General features: G+C 42.9%; 2 protein-coding genes across 4 annotated transcripts in view; both read right to left on the minus strand.

Annotated features, from left to right (window-relative positions):
• LOC126581631 (uncharacterized) lies at positions 1 to 6,439 on the minus strand. Of its 3 annotated transcripts, none has more exons than XM_050245431.1 (4): positions 6,335 to 6,439; positions 2,128 to 2,398; positions 559 to 692; positions 1 to 457 (listed from the first exon to the last, which is right to left on the minus strand). In XM_050245431.1, exons 2-4 carry the CDS (start codon positions 2,230 to 2,232, stop codon positions 340 to 342), a joined length of 357 nt encoding a protein of 118 aa, XP_050101388.1. In that variant the 5' UTR covers positions 2,233 to 2,398; positions 6,335 to 6,439; the 3' UTR covers positions 1 to 339. The 3 variants fall into 3 exon arrangements, with proteins under 3 accessions (XP_050101388.1, XP_050101387.1, XP_050101386.1); XM_050245430.1 differs by having other exon boundaries at positions 6,273 to 6,424; XM_050245429.1 differs by having other exon boundaries at positions 6,244 to 6,424.
• A 9,828-nt stretch (positions 6,440 to 16,267) lies between these two features.
• LOC126569382 (uncharacterized) overlaps positions 16,268 to 17,577 on the minus strand; it is a 3,131-nt gene continuing 1,821 nt past the window's right edge. Inside the window, exons 2-4 of the mRNA XM_050226425.1 lie at positions 16,938 to 17,157; positions 16,711 to 16,808; positions 16,268 to 16,631 (exon numbers count right to left, since the gene is read on the minus strand). Of these exons, the coding sequence (XP_050082382.1) occupies positions 16,545 to 16,631; positions 16,711 to 16,808; positions 16,938 to 17,157 (405 nt within the window). The 3' untranslated portion in view covers positions 16,268 to 16,544. The remainder of the gene's footprint in view (positions 16,632 to 16,710; positions 16,809 to 16,937; positions 17,158 to 17,577) is intronic.

Genomic DNA, 17,577 nt, shown 5'->3' on the forward strand with positions numbered 1-17,577 from the left:
TTTGTTTTTTTTTGGTTCTTTTTCCTCGTCCTCGCTTCATTTCGTGTGTATTTGTTTTGCTAATCCACAATCGTCGCCTTCGTGCCTCGTTGCAGTAACAATTAGGTGCCGCTGCCAAACGGCAAGCGCCAGACGACGCCAGGCGGTTGAGGGGTACGGTACGGGTTCTGTGTTTTTGTTTGGGACTCGTTGACTCTCGTTCGGAGTGTCGAAGGTTTACAATGGCGGAATAAAGAAGGACTGGGCACGCGCACCTCCCAAGCCCGGTTCCGTAGTAGTATCTCTGATTACACTCTCTGAGACAACACAACCAGGCACCAGGGCGATGATGTTGGGTGCTTACTTCTTGAAGCAGGAGATGGGATTGAAGTAGCACTGACGGTACCGAATCTGGCGCTTCATCTCCGGTGCCCGATACAACTGGTCCCAGCCACCACCACCACCACCGCTTATGGCACTAGCGGACAGGTACGGCAGAGAAGAAGAAGAGGAAAAAGCAGAAACAATAGGCCGTTAAGGAATCTGGCACGCCGTAGAAGGGAGTGCGGACAAACTTACTTGCTCTGGGCGTACTGGGCCAGCAGCTGCAGTTGTAACGGATCCAACCCATAGTTGTCCAGCTGGTTCGAAACGTACGAGTTGTAGTTGGTGTAGAGCTTCCTCAGTTCGTTGGGGTTTATCTCGGGCAGATCCTGCGAGCAGGGGAATGTGCGCACGAGCGCGGTAGACAGAAGATCGGGATGTTTTAATATTTAATGCTACAAGAAACCGTCACCACCGACGCTCTAGAAGCTGAAAATGATGATGATGATGATGATGACGAGGACGATGGTGGTGGTGATGGTGGTGATGCTTCAAAATCGAACTCATTTCTCTTGTCTCCAATTTTCCGGACTGTTGTCCGGAAGGAAACCAGAGCTGATGGATTAGGACGAAAGTTTCCAGTTGCTTCCGATGGACTGGCGTCTTTAAGACAGGGCAGCGCTCTTAGCCATGCATTAATGCTGAAGTAGCATAATTTGTTAGCTCAGGACATCAGAAGGGGCATGAATCTTAATGGTGAATCTTAAAATTCATCATTCTACCGCCTCCACGCCACTCCCATTTCGCCCATTCAAATTTGGTTGGCTTTCGAATCGTATCCATTACATTGGATAACGTCTTAAAGTGGCATTAAATAGTAAGAAACATCTTTGACCTTTGCTCTGGCCGGTTGGGGGGTTTCCGACGGGAGCATTGATTGGGACAGAATATCATCGTCCACCATCCACATATTTGTTCTGTTGCACTTGTGTCTGCGTTCACCGTGTTAAATGAGGAGTAAAAGCAACAATTACAGGAGTAAAGATAACGGATAATATCATTATGCGTCATAAAAGCTTCCGACAATCCCAAAGGATTCATACCTTGGACCTGGGGGGAACCTGTTGATCGTGCAAACGATGCACGTACCGGAAGAAAGCGATTCTCACCATCAGCATGGCTGGCTCCGGCACCAGAACCGAGCACTTCCCCGTAAAACCAAGGATCATAAACTTCTGGCATACGATGCCGCCAGCACGATAAATCATCCAGAGAAAACTGCTTCATCCCTTGCTAGGCGAATGAGAGGGAGTCGCCTTTTGTGGGTAACCGCTTGACGGTCAATTTCCTTCTCCTTTCCATACTGATTGCTTGTTTATGTGCTCGGAATTTATGTTGACACCGGCACGTTACCAGCCTTGGCTGCACCAGCATGCTCCCGTTAGTGGCAACACGTGGAATGCGTTTTTGTTCGAGGCCGAGACCCAAGAGCACTTGTTGCGCTTTATGTGTTCGTACAAATGACAGCACAACAAGGTGGCGGGCGGGGGGAGGGGGGAAACATAACGATAAAACGGCTAAAATTAACATCAACCAAATGAAAACACAACACAACAGGAGCGGGACAAAACAATGGAAGATAGTGGAGATAGCAAATTGGAAATTGAAAACCAATACCAACACTGTCGCTTGCTCGCTTATGAAGTGCAACATCGTACAATTGGTCTTTCTTGGACCGGCCATGCGGTTCGTCTGGAATGGGGCTGGCCAGGATAAGGCCCAAGGACCCCCCCCACATGTCCACAATAACCGCAAGCAGCTTACCTGATTATCGATTGCATTTTGCGGTCGGCTGGCACCTTGCTTCACGACGCACAGCAGAGCCAGGGCGAACAGGATCTGTCGCGAAAGCGTTACGGGAGCAGTCATCGTCGGTCGAGGGGCCGTCGGTTGCTTTGCTTCCCACCAAGATTTGATGCAGTTTACACAGGGCGCACTTTGTCCGCTGTCCTAGAGGTGTTTGGTATTCCACTAGTAGTCAACAGGTAGCAGGATAGTTCGAAGTACTGCTGTCCCGATCGCCTCAGGTCAAAGGCTGGAAGTGAAACAAACCAAACGGGGGACACTGTTATGAAAATGAAATACAATTATCTCCAAGGCACATTGATGGGAACGGTACTCTTGGAGCATCGCGGGGGACGCGATCTAAGATTTGTGTAAAAGGAAAAAGTTGCAGACATCAGAAACATGCCTTCGGCTAGGATTATGAGATAAATTGATATTCAACCAACGGCCACCGATCAACGCGAGTAAGTTGAGATTAGTATTTGCCGGGCGAATGGCGACGGGTTATGGAACACCGATAGCAGCGATACCTTTGCTCTGAGTAGTGGAAAGTTTCTTCTTTCGTATTAAGCAATTTACACTACTCTACTCTGAAAAACATTAATCAGAAATCTGAAGTGGTAGCATATGGCAGAGAAGTTTACGATCAAGGAAGGACAGCAAAACGAGCATAAAAAGCAGAAAAACGAGCGTTTCCTTCCATTGTAGTGTCATATACCAATATAATATAACATATACTTGCAATTACTTGTATACCCTTTCCAGTTACAGGCTTTTCATTGTCTTTTTTAGAAATGGAAGCAGTGCTGCGGTAGAATAATTTAATTACATTAATATTTCTACAATATTTACAATGTCGCAATATTATCGCTGTTTCAATCGATCAACAGTGATTTTCTTGTGGATTGTTCAAAAATTGTAAGGCCAATTTAAATATTTATGTGATTAATTGAAATTATATCATTAGCGTGTTCTTCATAATTCACATTAAAAATTAGTCCAATTCATTCAAGATTCAAGTATCCACTTTAGGCGGTGAGACGAAAGTTGCCACCAACAGATAATAATTAGAATGAGCGGCTGCCGATAACCGAAAGTTTAGTTACATCAAAACGTTCATAAATGTTCAATCTTACCATTTGTTGAGTTTCTTATGCTCCTGTGGCATGTGCAGGAGCTAAGTATAGTCCCACTTAAAACAAACATTCGCCCAAAGCCCAATCTCTGATAGGCTCCATCAACGTTAGAAAACCTAATTATATCCCAGATGATATATTCTAATTCTCCCTCCCTGCGGTCACAAAAGGTTGGACCAGTCCGATGAATAAGTGAACAGGCCAAAAAGCAAGCAAAAAGCAAACATGTCTCGAAAGCTAATATTTTTCTTTGGCAAAAATGCCACCGGTTACATTCACAGTGACGCGTGGCAGGATGGACGAAGGTTCCATGGGCGAAAAGCCTTCTTTCATCCCGTTTTACAGGTTGCAGAGTCCGCTTCTGTCGATTACAGAATCCGTTAACATTGTCTGGCGGTGACAGTTCGATTGTACGACACATCATCGACACGGTACTGGGGTACCGCTGGTACTGTGTTTTGTTTTTCCCCGTTTGCAGTCCATTATTTGGTTTTTATCGTTTTCCATGCTTCTTGCATGGTCTTCGTCCTGAGGCCGACTTGGAATGCTAATTTCGATTCGCTGCCAGTCCGCCAGTTGGCGTACAGGAAATGAGAAGAAAAATGACGCCAATGACCATCGTTGTTTTTCATTAATCACGGATGGCCGAATGAGCAGGGCGCCTCCATCGGAACCCGTTCGAATGTTGTACCAGACACACCGCAAGCGGTCAGTACAGCAGTGGCATCTGCGAATCAGCACGACGTATTGTAACCGGTGGCCGAAGCTATTTGAAACTCAGCAAAGCATGAAATGAGGGGTTCACTCTTTATATGCGGAACGGTTTTCTCGGCTGACGTTCTTTGGTTCGTACGAACGAGCTGCAGAATCGTGTCAAAGCCATGAACGGTATGTTAATTTGTGGGACAGTGCACAGTGGTTGGGTGGAAGTTGATGAGGACCTTTATCTCGCAATTTAAACGTTGTAATTACCTCCGGTGCCCAACTAGGTGGAGATAATTATTCCCTAGCGATACGATACCTACGGTGGTGTCTTACATCCAGAGCATGATCCGGCCTTCGTCTCATTCTAAAGAACGATGCTGAGATTGAACGTCAAATTGTACGTAATTCGTAACGGAAACTTTTCTCCGTTGTCAATGACGATCTAATACGTGGTTTGAGAAATCTAAAAAGCACAGAGCAACAGGCCCATTACAAGATAATTGGGTTTGATTACTCTCGAGACACTAAATAAGCCGTGGAATGGCCATGTGATGAGTAAAATAATCAAAGAACGTTGTTTCACAACTTTATAGCCATTCATAACTCAAAATGCATAAAACATTTATGTGATATGTTGAGATCATGATAATTTGCCAATTATTGTTTGTTTCCTCACTAGCATTCAAATCGCATGTGGCGAGTAAAAATCGGTTCAAGGGCAAAAATAAGCCACCTCGCATAATATTGCTATTCTGTTTCTATCAATGGAGCATCGGAAGAGAGTAACGCAATATCGTGCTGGCATTTGCCTGACGTCAATATCGGACATTTCGGGTCGGTCAATCGTTTAGAAAAAATACACACAAATAAAACAAGCAACAATGCATAAGCGATATTTGTGCGTTATTAAAACCTGTTGATGGCTGTCGCCGTGATTGACGAGGGTAAGGAAAGTATTTTCTGTCAAATTTGCTATCTTTTCGGACAGAGAGAAGGCAACGTAGGGTTTGGCGAGAAGGAGTTTCCTCATGGACATGAACTAACGATCAGGCGTATCAGGGTGGCCTTTGGCCAGGTAGTTGCATGCGTTTGCAACGGCTTCATTATCGTAGGTTGTGATTTGCTTGTCACAAGAAAATGTGCCAAATGAAGGTGTCAGCTCATACATTTCTCCAGGAATTTTGTCACCAACCCGGGGGCGCTTTCCGTCGCTTAACGGTTCCTTCTGACGGCAGTGGCCTCTTTGAAACAATCAGTTGGGGGTGGCGCTTGTTTCTGCTAGGTTAATATTTTACTTTCCGTCATATGATACGCCAATGCATACATGCTCTTGATTCTTTGTTGTGTTGCGCTGTGCGCCAAAGGGTATTTAGAACGAGCGCGTGCACTGCAGGAAATGACGCCGGTCCCGGCTCCGCTTTGTTACGTTATATTGGCCAGGTTTTTATCTAGCTTATTTTATTTTTTAGTATAAATTTAAGGAATGTGAATATCGCGAACATTTAAAGATGGTTGCTAATTTTCGGGATTTGTTAAATTATGAAAATAATAATACTAATCAAAATAAAAGTGTTAACGTTATGAAAAAAATTTTAGAAATAAAAATCCTCATAAACATACCAAGCCTAATTAACTATTTAAAGGAAACGGCGAAAAGGTCTCTTGTGAAAATGAAATTGAATCGCTTTTAAGCGTGTTTTGGGGATGCTTTGTATTTCCTTTGTAAAGCCTTAAATACTCTTTCATAGTCCTCACTTTAGTAGAAAGGCACTACATTGTTCTGCAATGATTGAACTATCGTTTGAAGCGGTTGTTTCAATCCTGCGCTAGTTCCGTTGTCCACTCTTACTAACAACCTTCGAGGTCGTAAAAACTGGGCATAAAACCGGGCCCATAATGCGTTTTAACGATTAACACATGAACCAAATCAATCAACTAGCCTTTGCCATCGCACTAATACAGGAACTTCCGGCATGTCCTTAATACCGTTTCATTGTTTCCCTTCGTTTAGGACGGTCGCAAAACGATGATGGTTTTAATACGTATTTAATAGGGGAGCCCCCGGCAATCGGATCAGTGAGTGAGTCGGAGTAGCGGTGGCGGAGCGGCGCCTCGCCAATACTTGTTCCATTAATTGGAGACACCAATGTGTGACCTGACATCACTTATGCATCACGACCTCGGGTGGTGTGAGATTCTAATCCGTTGCCGGCCCTTTCAGATCGTCCTCCGCAGCGTTCTCGGTTTTACTCACGCTTGTGTCCCGGTGCGTCGATTCCGTACCGTTCTCGAGGTTGTCGCTAATCATTCAATTGAACTGCACTTGAATTCCGAATCAAACGTACCACCTGGGAGTCTGGAGCTGCACCACTAATCACTGCCACTAAGAAGAACTACCACGAATAGCGAATGCTTGCTTCCGCAGCGTCAACTGTTGCGTCTCTAAGGCGAGCCGGTTGCGATATGAATGATCCGGAAGCGGCCGGTACAATATTTATACTCGAACTGGCCTGGCCCGTGCCGAAAGGTCGCTGTAACTGTGTCAGTGTTGAAGCGCAGACCGTTCGTACGCAGACCTCGATTGTTGCTCTCTGTTGCTCGTGCACTTCGGTCTCGGCCGGTCCTGCTTGGCTGGCGAGGACTTCGAGCTTCTCGGTGGTGGCATCTCGCTCCTGTGCCAGTTCGGCATAACTTGGATTTACAACGATCGTAAGGATTGGATAGGACACGCGCGTAAAAGCGCGTGTCCTTTTCCTTCAGCGGCCACGACGGCCTGTTGATGATGATGATGATGATGCGTCTTTTTCTCACTTTTGGGTGGCGAGCGTGGAGAGGTCGCTCAAAGTGTCCATCAACAAGTGAACCCAATGAAAAGGGACCTCTTCGAGGTGCCACGATAAGCAATGCCGTCATACGAGGGATTGTGCGGCTGGAAAAAAATCCATCCCTGGTATTACCATTGGTATGGCGACATTATGGACATTTCACCTTCTTGTTTCTCGCAGGTGGAGCCAATAACAGGTACACCAACAAGCTGTTCAACAATGTATGGCGATGGTTTACCGGTTGATCATGGTTTATACATTATCATCCAGAAATAGAATACAGGATTCGTTGTTACATTTCGCTATTTTCAACTCGTTTAATGTATCTCGCTTTATGACTTTGCTGTACTGTTACCCTCTTACGCTCTTTACTTGGAATGTTAATCCATCCTAACCAACAAGGCGTTAACCATGTTGGCGTTGTCTGTCATTTATTTATCAAAACGACATCATAACGACGGACCGGTGATGGAGCGGAGCTGCAAAAACACGTCGATGAGCAAACAAATTAGCATGCAGATATGGTTGAACCACACGGATCAAAGAAAACTGGCTGGCTGAGGCAAAGTTTGTGCTTTTTGGGAGCGGGAGCTGTGCCATCATCGGTGAAATTATCTTTAAAACTTCTCACGACGACGCACGGGTGGTAAGCGTCGAAATATCATTAGCATCATCATCATCCATCGCCCACCGTCGATCTCCCTCCGTTCACTTGCCGCGAAAAACCTGCTGCAAATGTTTTTTTCGTGCACCCTTGCATTTACTGTCGGTTCATTAGTTTGAGCAAAACCGAAAATGTGCCAAGCACCAACTCTTCAGCCTTCAGCCTTCTTTCCGAGGGCCACACGGGGACCTTGTTGTTGTTTATCAGTTGCCGTGCATGGGTGACAATCGACAAGAAATGCAAGAAACGTGACTTGGAATTTTGTGCACCCATTCAATCATGAAAGTCAATCGCTGCTGGGCGATATGGTGCAAACATTGCGATGACTTGAAAATTTCAAGATTACGCCGCTGATATTTAGATTAATGCCGTCCCAACCGAGGATGCTGATGGCTGGATGGCTGCAAGTGCAGAGGCAATACAACCTCTGACTCTACATTGGCCTCATTGCTCGCGGTGGTCCTATTGTTGGCAATGTCGTGGGCTACTTCCAGACCAGTTTGCCTTTCAGCTACAGCACAGGATTCATTCGAGTTAGTTTCAATGAAATGACATAATTTCTCCTGATGCCTGATGTGATGACTCTCAACTTTCCATGATTTTAACAACTCCGAATCGAATGGCCAGCGGCCGTTAAACGATGATTTTAGAACGGCGATGGCGTCGTCTTGACATCGGTTCGGTGAACTGCGCTTTTATTGGATAATGAATAAGAAACATAACTCTTTCATTATCCCATCCCCGGCGGTCGTTTGAAACCGACGACAAATGGAAGCAGGAGAGAGAGAGAAAGCAGAAAAGGAAATTTTCCGATTTTTGTCGTCGATATTCGCCACTGCAATGACTAATTGTCCCCGAACGGATGTACAGCAATCCCACCAGCCCAGCAGACACGAACCCCCTGTGTGACGTGGGTTTTCGGGGAAAGAATTAATCACCTATCTAATCTTACACCAATTTTCGCTACAGCCGATACCTCGCTACGCAGTGTGACCGTGTAGAGGACATTCTGGGAGAATTTCCCAGTGCTGGCAGCGGGCTATATGAGCCTCGAGTTAATTAATACGCAGCGATAATTTATGTAGCCGCCAGCGTGCTGCTGCTATTCAGGTATTATCATCGACCAAATGCTTTCGTCAATCCTAGGTGCTTATCGTTCAAATCTTCGTGCCCTGCTCGGGTGGGCGTACGGATGTTATCTTAGTTTTACAATCCCCTACTATCTGCTGGTGGGGTCTGGATGAGTCGAAGCCCCATTGCCGACTTCTGATGTGCCGAGCTGTTGACTTCCGCGCGGCCCAATGTTAATGTAACGAAATATGCTTGGTGTCTTTGGTATCACTGACTGTTGCTCCCTTTTTTTGATCTGCTTGTCGATGGTGATGAATTGGATTTGTCCCGAAACAACCATCGAACCGTATAGAAGGCATCACCGGAACTATCCTTTGGTCGGAAAGACCACTGGGAGAGCTGTTTACGTAAAACAAATTGCTAATCAACGCATTACACAACGGACCGGATTCCCAATTGGTCATGAGAGAAATGAGAGCGAAGTGCTCTACACTAGGCGCTGGACAGGACTACATCAAACGAATACTGACGCAAGCAGCCTCCACCATCTGGTTGAAATTCTATCTTTCACTTATGTAGCGCCTCACCTTCCAACACAAACCGGACGGATATAGGAGCCGTTCGTCATCCAGTGGTACCTCGGTCGATGTATTGAATTGTGCCAGTCGAGCAATTCCCTCCATGGTAACGACATGATGTAGCAGAAACGTTTGAGCTAGCGACTGAAAAGGCGCCTCCACAGTATAGCTTATCCCGTATAGCTTCAACCATCGTCCTGAGATTATGGAAAAGGACATTTTGTGATGTTTGATAATTGAATTTTCTTGAAACTATACTGGTTACAGCGATTGACGAAAACAATCGTTTCTGGGGTGGGTCTGGAATTTGAGCTCTGCACGCGCTTCTCTCGGCTCGTGATTATTTTTAAGTCCGAGTGCTACCGTGAGCCAACCGTAGCCGATGGCGCTTACGAATTTTGCGAATTGTAATCGCAAAAGTCGGAAAGGATGAGGGACAAACCGGCCACCGTCAGTGCGAATCGTCTGTAGTCAATATCAGTATATCCCGAGGCGTGGAGCGGGTTTATTTTACAAAATAATTCGCTGGAGAAGCAAAGGCCAGAGGTGCCAGAGGTGAAGTAACAACACAGACACGAGTTCGAAGTGCGAAAGATATTCCTCGTGAAACCTTCCAGACTGGTTCTTTATACATTTTCCCTACCAACACATTTGTTTATTGACGGCCATTCCCCACTGGCACACGTAGTACCATGTCTCGGAAAACCCTTGAAAAACTTAGGGAATGTCTTACGCTGGGATCATTCGCTTACAGTCTGATGGCCAATGGTGAACTGATTAGTTGCACTTGCTTACAACAGGCTGGTCAGACTGGCTATCATGAATTCTGGAGCCGCTTTTCCGCCAAGATCGTAAAGATCATGATTTATGTGTGACTAGTATTCCCAGCAAATTTCGTTCTGCCATTCGACTCTTGAGGCCTATATTTAAGATGTTGAATGTATAGTTTTTAATGCAACATAAAAATGGAAACGGTTTTTACCAATGTGATGGTAATTCACAATCGGGAAGTATCGTAGAACCATATAGCAAGATGTAAATGAACCACGGGAGGATTCGCATTAGTTCCACATATACAATCCTGATCTTGATTGCCTTCGTCTTTCGCTATCATTAATCCTTTCTCGTTGTTCTTAAGATCTTGATTTTGATTTTTAGACATATGCAATTACAGCTGAAAACATGCTTGATCCCGTTGCTCAGAGGTCTGGTTTCTACGGATTAGTGCCAGTTTTTTTTAATTTCGTCTGGGCAGTCCTTTACATGATCTTCTGATTGCAGGCATTTTTTCTATCTATGAAATGACTCAATTTAAATCAGATAGTTTTCTATTGACCACAAATAGTTCTTGATGTACTTGCCGTAGGTTTTATTCAAATCAAAATAATTACCAAACTTAACCCTGCTGTTACCTTCGGACCATTTGGTCCATTTTTCGTTGGTTTTTTGTTATATCTTCAAAACTAAGAATCCAATCGTCTTGAAATTTTCAATATGGTGCTATTTTCAGCAAATAAGCATAAATATACATTTAAGTTAATAGAAAATATGAAAGGAGTCGAAAAAACAAAAACATACTAATTTTACCCTCGTGGGCCATTTGGTCCATAGTACATTTTCCTCATAATATAGCTATTCAGTAGCTATTGGTTGGAAGTTTCCAGTGATTCATGTGATCCATCACATTTCTCTATTATTTCTGCACACAAATACACCACATACGGTACATTTCATATTGGATTATCTTTTACAGCACCGGCACTGACCACGCTTTAGGGTAGTTGAAGGTGCTAGTGTCGATGAAAGTGATGAGCCGGGCGAAACCATCTTGTTGACGAGCTGGTGAAGGTGATGATCGAATAATTGTCAATAATTCATCTGATAAAGCTGAAGTGTCGGTGATCGTTATCTCAAACCTTATTTAGCCGGTGTGGATGGCATAAGAACACCGTCCTCCAAATGACGCTAGTTGCTTGTCAATTGTTACATTTTCATGGCAATTTTTGAATTTGTAGAAGAACTTCTACCTCTTGATCCAAAAGTCTCGAATAGGAGAGATTTTATCGGAGTTACGGTTTTGTCTTCGTCTATAGACATCATGAAAACGTAATGCTCTTCCAATCTTTTGAAATCTCACTTGCGACATAATACTACGATACAATAAGAGGCCAAAAAAGCATCAAACGAACCATGCACATCTCCATTTTTTACTTTGTGAAAAATAATACAATGAAATAATCTTTCAAAAGACCAAAAGAATGAAGCATACCGAACACCGGCAAGAATGAGTATTTCAATGTGTGTTCGTAAGGCTGCCGAATCAATATTCTGCTACTTGTCGCATTATTTCGGACATTTTGGTTGGTGTTTGCGATCACAATCTCTTCAATTGTCGCAGGAAAAAATAATTAAAAGCAGATTTCATATCGCAACATCGAATGGACGAAGCAAATGATTCCTGGCCGTGTTGGGATGAATCTTTCCCAAAAAAATACCAAACATTCTTCAAAAGTTGTAGTTTAATGTGACATTTACTTGAATAAATTAAGTCAAATAGTTTCTGTATGAAAAATCGTCAAAAACGGGCCTTTTTCCGTGCCCGCAGAAGGATGAGCAGGTGGGTGAGGATGCAGAGGAGCGGGGTAACTTTCCCTATAATGTTGTCAATTTCCCCCTGGAAGTAATCCAGCATACAGAATATGATGCTGTTCATAGTAAAAGCTACAACACCAAACATCACGAGAGTCGCGAAACATGTTATTTAATTTTACTTACTTACTTATCCGTTTTGTCCAGCCACAGAAGATTCCTCTAGCGCTCCTGATCGAGCGCCGTCGTCCGCCAAATCGTGATAGTCCAACTATTCTGGTATCAATGTCGATACCGTCGCACCATCTCGATTACCAACCCCTTGCTATCCATACGGAAGGCCTGAAAAGAGTTTATTGGCGGGGTCGTCGTGTGCCATTCTCTTGGCAGGCGCAGCCTTCCGAGCCGGCCGAGTCTCGAAATCATGAAATATTTGATCGAGTCCGGATGATCTTTCGAGATGATCGATTTAGGATAACTCCCAAATGGTTCTCAAATGATATCAATTATGTTTCCTTCAATGGTTTTCTGCGATACAAAACGAACGTTCAGCCAATTGATAGGTATCGAATACTGAGTTAATTGATTGATGTCACCGTCACTCGAATGAGCAATAAACGCAATAACCGCTCATTTATCGCAATGGTAAATGATGTAGTCGTTTACATCTTTCTCTGATTTGTATCTGTTCTGCGTCCGATGTGATCCTTAAGCATGGGTATCACACCTTTATGGGGAATCAGCGACAGCCTTTCGAAAATTAAGTAAAGTTAACACGCAATCTTCAAATCAATATGTTCGTTTCATGGGTTGTGTAGATCAGTCGGTCCTCTCAGATCAGTGGAACATGTTTATATGTTTGCAAAAAGAAATTGAGCATGATTCGTATAAAGAAATAGTTTGATGTTTAAATTACAGATGAAGATATTTACAGGTAAGTTTTTCTAATATTACAAGTTTCAGTTTTCTTCGCAGTTCTATACTGCTGTTCTAGACTGTATCCATTTGATTCCTTTTCACTAATATTGCATATGTCCTGCTTCTTTTGTCCGCAAATGTTCAATGCTGCAACTAGTATTAGGAAGTCCCTGATTAAATAGACATATTTCGCATGGAAATCTAATCACAATTAGAACTCTAGACGCTGGCTGCTGATGGAGGCGCTTGGTTGTTGTGTTCTGATGAGGATGAGGAGGCAGAGGAGCGGGGAACTCCAAAATTTTAGAGCTACTTCCCCTTCTTCAAGCAGCTTCAAGACTACTCGAAAGTGAGAAAATTTCGAGCTAATTTCCTATGTGTCTCGACTACCTCGAGTTTCGTTAATTTTCTCACTTTCGAGTAGTCTTGAAACTGCTCGAAAAGTCATCGCTCGGATCTCTCGCTCTTGCACGATAGAGTGAGCGAGAGAAAAGATACGTCGCCTTTTACCTTTCTGTGCGCGTGCGGAAAGCGTTGAAATCCGTAAAAAAATTTTCGATTTTTTGGAAAACCCGCGAGGATTTACAGGATATCTTGTCCGGGGAACGTTCGATGGTGATAAGGAGGTATCCTTCCACATCGCCCATAGATAGCAGATGTCTTGGCCCTTAAGACTTAAGCGACGAACCCGGTAAAGCATGAGTCTTTTCACTGGACTGCTTGGCACTCCGTTCGCCTGGTTCCCTCGATCACATTATCTGTTTTTTTTCTTCCTTTGCTCTTGTCTCGATAATACTTTGCTCCTGGATCCAATCTTGTGCCATCCTACACTCTGGATCCTCCATTTTCTGATATGAAACTCAAATCTTCTATTTCTGCGATGCTATGTCCGTGGACTCAGAGCTTCTCAGCGAGCACCGATTAGCCTGATCCTCTTCGTTGACATCGCGGTAGCTGAAGTATCTCCAAACCTACCTCCAAACCTTCGTATCCTTTTTCCTTTTGTCGTTTCTGGCGCCTGCGCTGTTGCTGTTGCGAAGATGCTCTTACGCTCTTTCAGTAACATTTCCACTGGACCTTTATGGCCGTTCTCCGAAGTAGACCCTCTGAGGAATCTCTGTCCGAAAGACTCTTGACTCGAAAGACAAATGTCGCTGCACGCCCTGCTTACCGGTGCCTAGGTTATTGCTGGTGACGATGCGGGTATTTTCCTCTACTACGTGTCGCACTCCCCGTTATTGATCGGATCGGCCTGCGTCGTTAGCTTAGCCAGTTTCGTTTGCGGTTCACTAAGTGCCTGCAGATCTCGTAGCGATCCACACTGCTCTTTGATAGCGATTAATTAGACATTATCCCGCGGGAGACTGCTTACGATACATGAAGATAATCCCGTTAATTCTATTTTATACCAATTATATTATTCAGTTATCGACACTCGATCAAAGGGAAAGGGAAAATGAAATGCAGTAATTGCTGTAAACGTATCATAAGTGGTTTGAATTTGTTTTTTGAGTTTGTTTCATTTGCATTACTCTGAATATGTTCAACAAACGTACCTAGTACCTACTAACAAGCCTCTTGTATCTTCTTTTCTTCAAACATCAGTAGCTTGCGCTACTGTAGTAGTAGTAGTAGTAGTAGCGTGCCTACTAAGTGAACCTCCAATCTTCGAACAGACTCTTGGTTTCCCAAAATCCAACAAACCGCTTCGCCGTTATTAATCGCTTTTTTTCTTCTTATTCTTCAAATGCTTTCTTGTATTTGCAGTTCCGTTTGCAGTTGCCATTTCCGAGTTACTTCCTCCCAAAGCGGCTGTTGCTGAGTAGGTTTCCAGGGAGTAGGAGCAGATTACAGTTTTCGTGGACGTTGCTTTCAGTTTCAACAGTAGTTGTCCCGTTAGACTCCAATCTTCAGCTTCCAAATTAAATTCCTGCTCTTGCACCGCTGGGGTGGCTTTTAGAACGTTCAGCTTTCCGGTGGCACGAGGTAGCGAGGCGCAAATTTTCGACACTCTGGTTCCTCCCCAAATTTGTAAAGGCTCGTTGACCGACAAATACTTCAATTTGGTTTGGTCGAACATAATTCATCCTACCTAATAGTCCTATCTGCTTTTAGGCAGTTTTCGTAAACCTTAAACCTAAAACCTTACACTAATATTTTATAAAATTATCTACAACACGTTGCTGTGGCGGGTTGTGCCGCTGCCAAGGACTGCTCATTTTCTTCGTTTCTCAGTACCCTATTCCTTCCTATCCATTCCTCCTACCCGTTCATACACCCTTTCGAAACATCACAATCATTCAATTCTCAATATTTCTTTGAGTTCCAAAACTATCAAGATTGGCTTCAACATTCAATCATTCTGTAACCAAATCCTAGCCTTTATATAAGCACTTTATACAGTGGTAGACATTCGTATAGCCGTACCTAGAGGCTTAGAAGTAAAACGGCAATCAATTACGAACGGATCTATTATTTCACGGTATCAAACTTTTATTGTATTAGTACACTTGTGACTACAATTCAGGTAAAAAATTGGTTTAGAAACGTGGGTAATTGTGAGTGCTAAATGTTAAAATGTAAATAATCGTCAGATTTCGGTTCCTTTAAGCTCGTACGTAGAACTATTCTAGATTATTTTAAGCTTAAGACTTGCTCTATTTGATAACACCCTGGTTTTTAATTATTTTTTTTTAAATAATTCGCTCAGGATAACCGACACATAAATCAAAAACGACAAAAAATCAAGCTATTATTGATAAACGGCAATTCTAATCGCTCTGTTGTTTTATTTCGCTTTGTACGTATAAAAAATCCATCTATAATTTCATACGAATATGATCCAAAAAGATGGTTAAGCCTCTATCATAAACGATGAAAATAGTTTCATAAGGGACAAAAAGTCAGTTTTAGCATGAATCAGCTATAAATAAATCTTTTGGGCAAATTAAAGGAAATATGGATGGACCAGCAATAAGCAGACGCATTTTATACATAACGGAGCATAAACAAATCGTAAAATTGGGAGAAAACTCAAAGCTGATTAATTCTCAATACGACCACCGGCTCATTTACCATAAATTTGCTAACGTAAGTAAAATAAAAGCAAAATGAAGTAGTTGTAGTGAGTAAACAACGATAAAATAAACCGTTAGTATCATTCGAAATTAAAAAAGAATGGCTAATTTGTCTAATGGCTAATGGAATCAATGAGCGTTCAAACGTTCAAGGCGAGAGATGATCTTGATGAAATCAAAGCATTAACTGAAGCAGATCTTGCCTTATTGAAACAATTATCAGAGTAGTAGTTGTAGTAGTAGTAGTAGTAGTAGTAATTGGTTTTGTTATTGAAATGTCTGTTTGAGCTTACATCGATTATTAACATAATTGGTAACGGGATCACAAGGTGTTTTCCTCATTATACTTAAGTCATTTGTAGCGATGCCATTTGGTGTTTGTATATTCTTCGTGTGGGAAAAAGTGGAAAAAACCCATCAGAAAAAGAAAAGATGTCGATATTGTCATCTCATTAATGAATTCATTGGAGTTTCAGGATTTCCGTGTTGTTTTATACATTTTATTTGTATTATTTTATAGAATCGTAGCTGAGTAATCAGCGTTAGATACCTCCATCATACCGCCATATATATATAATCTCATATCCACAGTATTTCTCTGGTAATATGAACTTCGATATTAAATACATAGACTCGATCGACATGGGGTCTAACTTGGTTATTTCGAAAGAGCGCGCTTTGTCGGATTCCATTGCTTGCCTATTTGTATATAATAATCACCTTTCAGCAATGTTCAGTGGCTGAGTCCAAGTGCTCCGGGTCTTCCGGAGTAGATCGTTAGTTATAACTTAGTTTACAACGATCTCTTCATCATTCTTCGGCGGTTTTTTATTCTAAAAACAACTGACCGCATTGAAATAACACTTCCAGTATCTGCCCTTTTTGGTCTTATCATCCGTGCCTCTAGTTTGAATGTCCATCTGTAAGAAAAAAATGTTTGATTGTTAGTAGCCACCATTAAGTATCCACACGCTTCGAATAGACCGCACTGTGGCTTACCATCTCATCCAGCAGCTCCTTCCTTGTCTCAATATCATCAATCTCGTCCGGAATGATGTTGGCGACCCTATCTTCTGCGTCGGAATCCGCATCCGCTTCTTCGGGTGAATAAGAGGAAAAAACAGAAACAAATGATAGTTCAATCGTAGAACGTTAAGAAGCATGATTGAAAACCTTTAGCTATTGACCCATAGTGATGGGCCGCGAGCCAATGATGCTCAATTTACCAGCGTAATAGCTTTTCATCAGTTGCTCCGTTTTGCTCGCGGATGGCGGCATTTTGGCCGGTGTCAGTGCAACCGTGGGCTTTCCAGTGTAACGACCGTCCCGATACACCTTGTTGATAGGGCGGGCACCACCATCCTCGCCATCGCCTTTCTCGAGCGCATGGTGCAACGCTACCATTAGACGGTCCAGGAGCATCGCAGCGCGCTTCGGTACTACCATCTGGAAACGATAGTTTAAGCCACAGTTAGATTGAGGTCTTCCACTTTGAAAGCCTTACTTTGTTGAAAGTTTGCGGGAACTAACAAAGACTGATCAGAAATAAAATACATGTGCTGGCGGATACTAGCAATGCAAAATAGATAAATCTCTGTTAATTTTTGTTAAACTGATGGCCAAATAATCATACCTTCTTTTCACCAAAAAGATTTATTTTGATGATTTATGATTTTGATGACTTTTTAGAAAATTAAACGTTTTTACTACTGCCAGAATTGTCGAACATTATGAATGTTCATTTTTGATTAATGCCAACCAAATATGAGAAACTCCACCCAGCTGACGACTGACGACGAAAGTTTATTATAGAATCCGCTGGGCGATATCACGATAATCATAAACCTAATTACCGATTCTGCCCAA

The sequence above is a fragment of the Anopheles aquasalis genome, chromosome 2, assembly GCF_943734665.1.
Source record: "Anopheles aquasalis chromosome 2, idAnoAquaMG_Q_19, whole genome shotgun sequence".
NCBI lineage: Eukaryota > Metazoa > Arthropoda > Insecta > Diptera > Culicidae > Anopheles > Anopheles aquasalis.

Coding starts and splice junctions, on each gene's coding strand:
- LOC126581631 (XM_050245431.1), bottom strand. CDS start 2,232: ATGACTGCTCCCGTAACGCTTTCGCGACAGATCCTGTTCGCCCTGGCT. Junction 693..2,127: donor AAAATGCAATCGATAATCAG/GTAAGCTGCTTG, acceptor CCCTGCTCGCAG/GATCTGCCCGAGATAAACCC. Junction 458..558: donor GCCCAGTACGCCCAGAGCAA/GTAAGTTTGTCC, acceptor CCTGTCCGCTAG/TGCCATAAGCGGTGGTGGTG.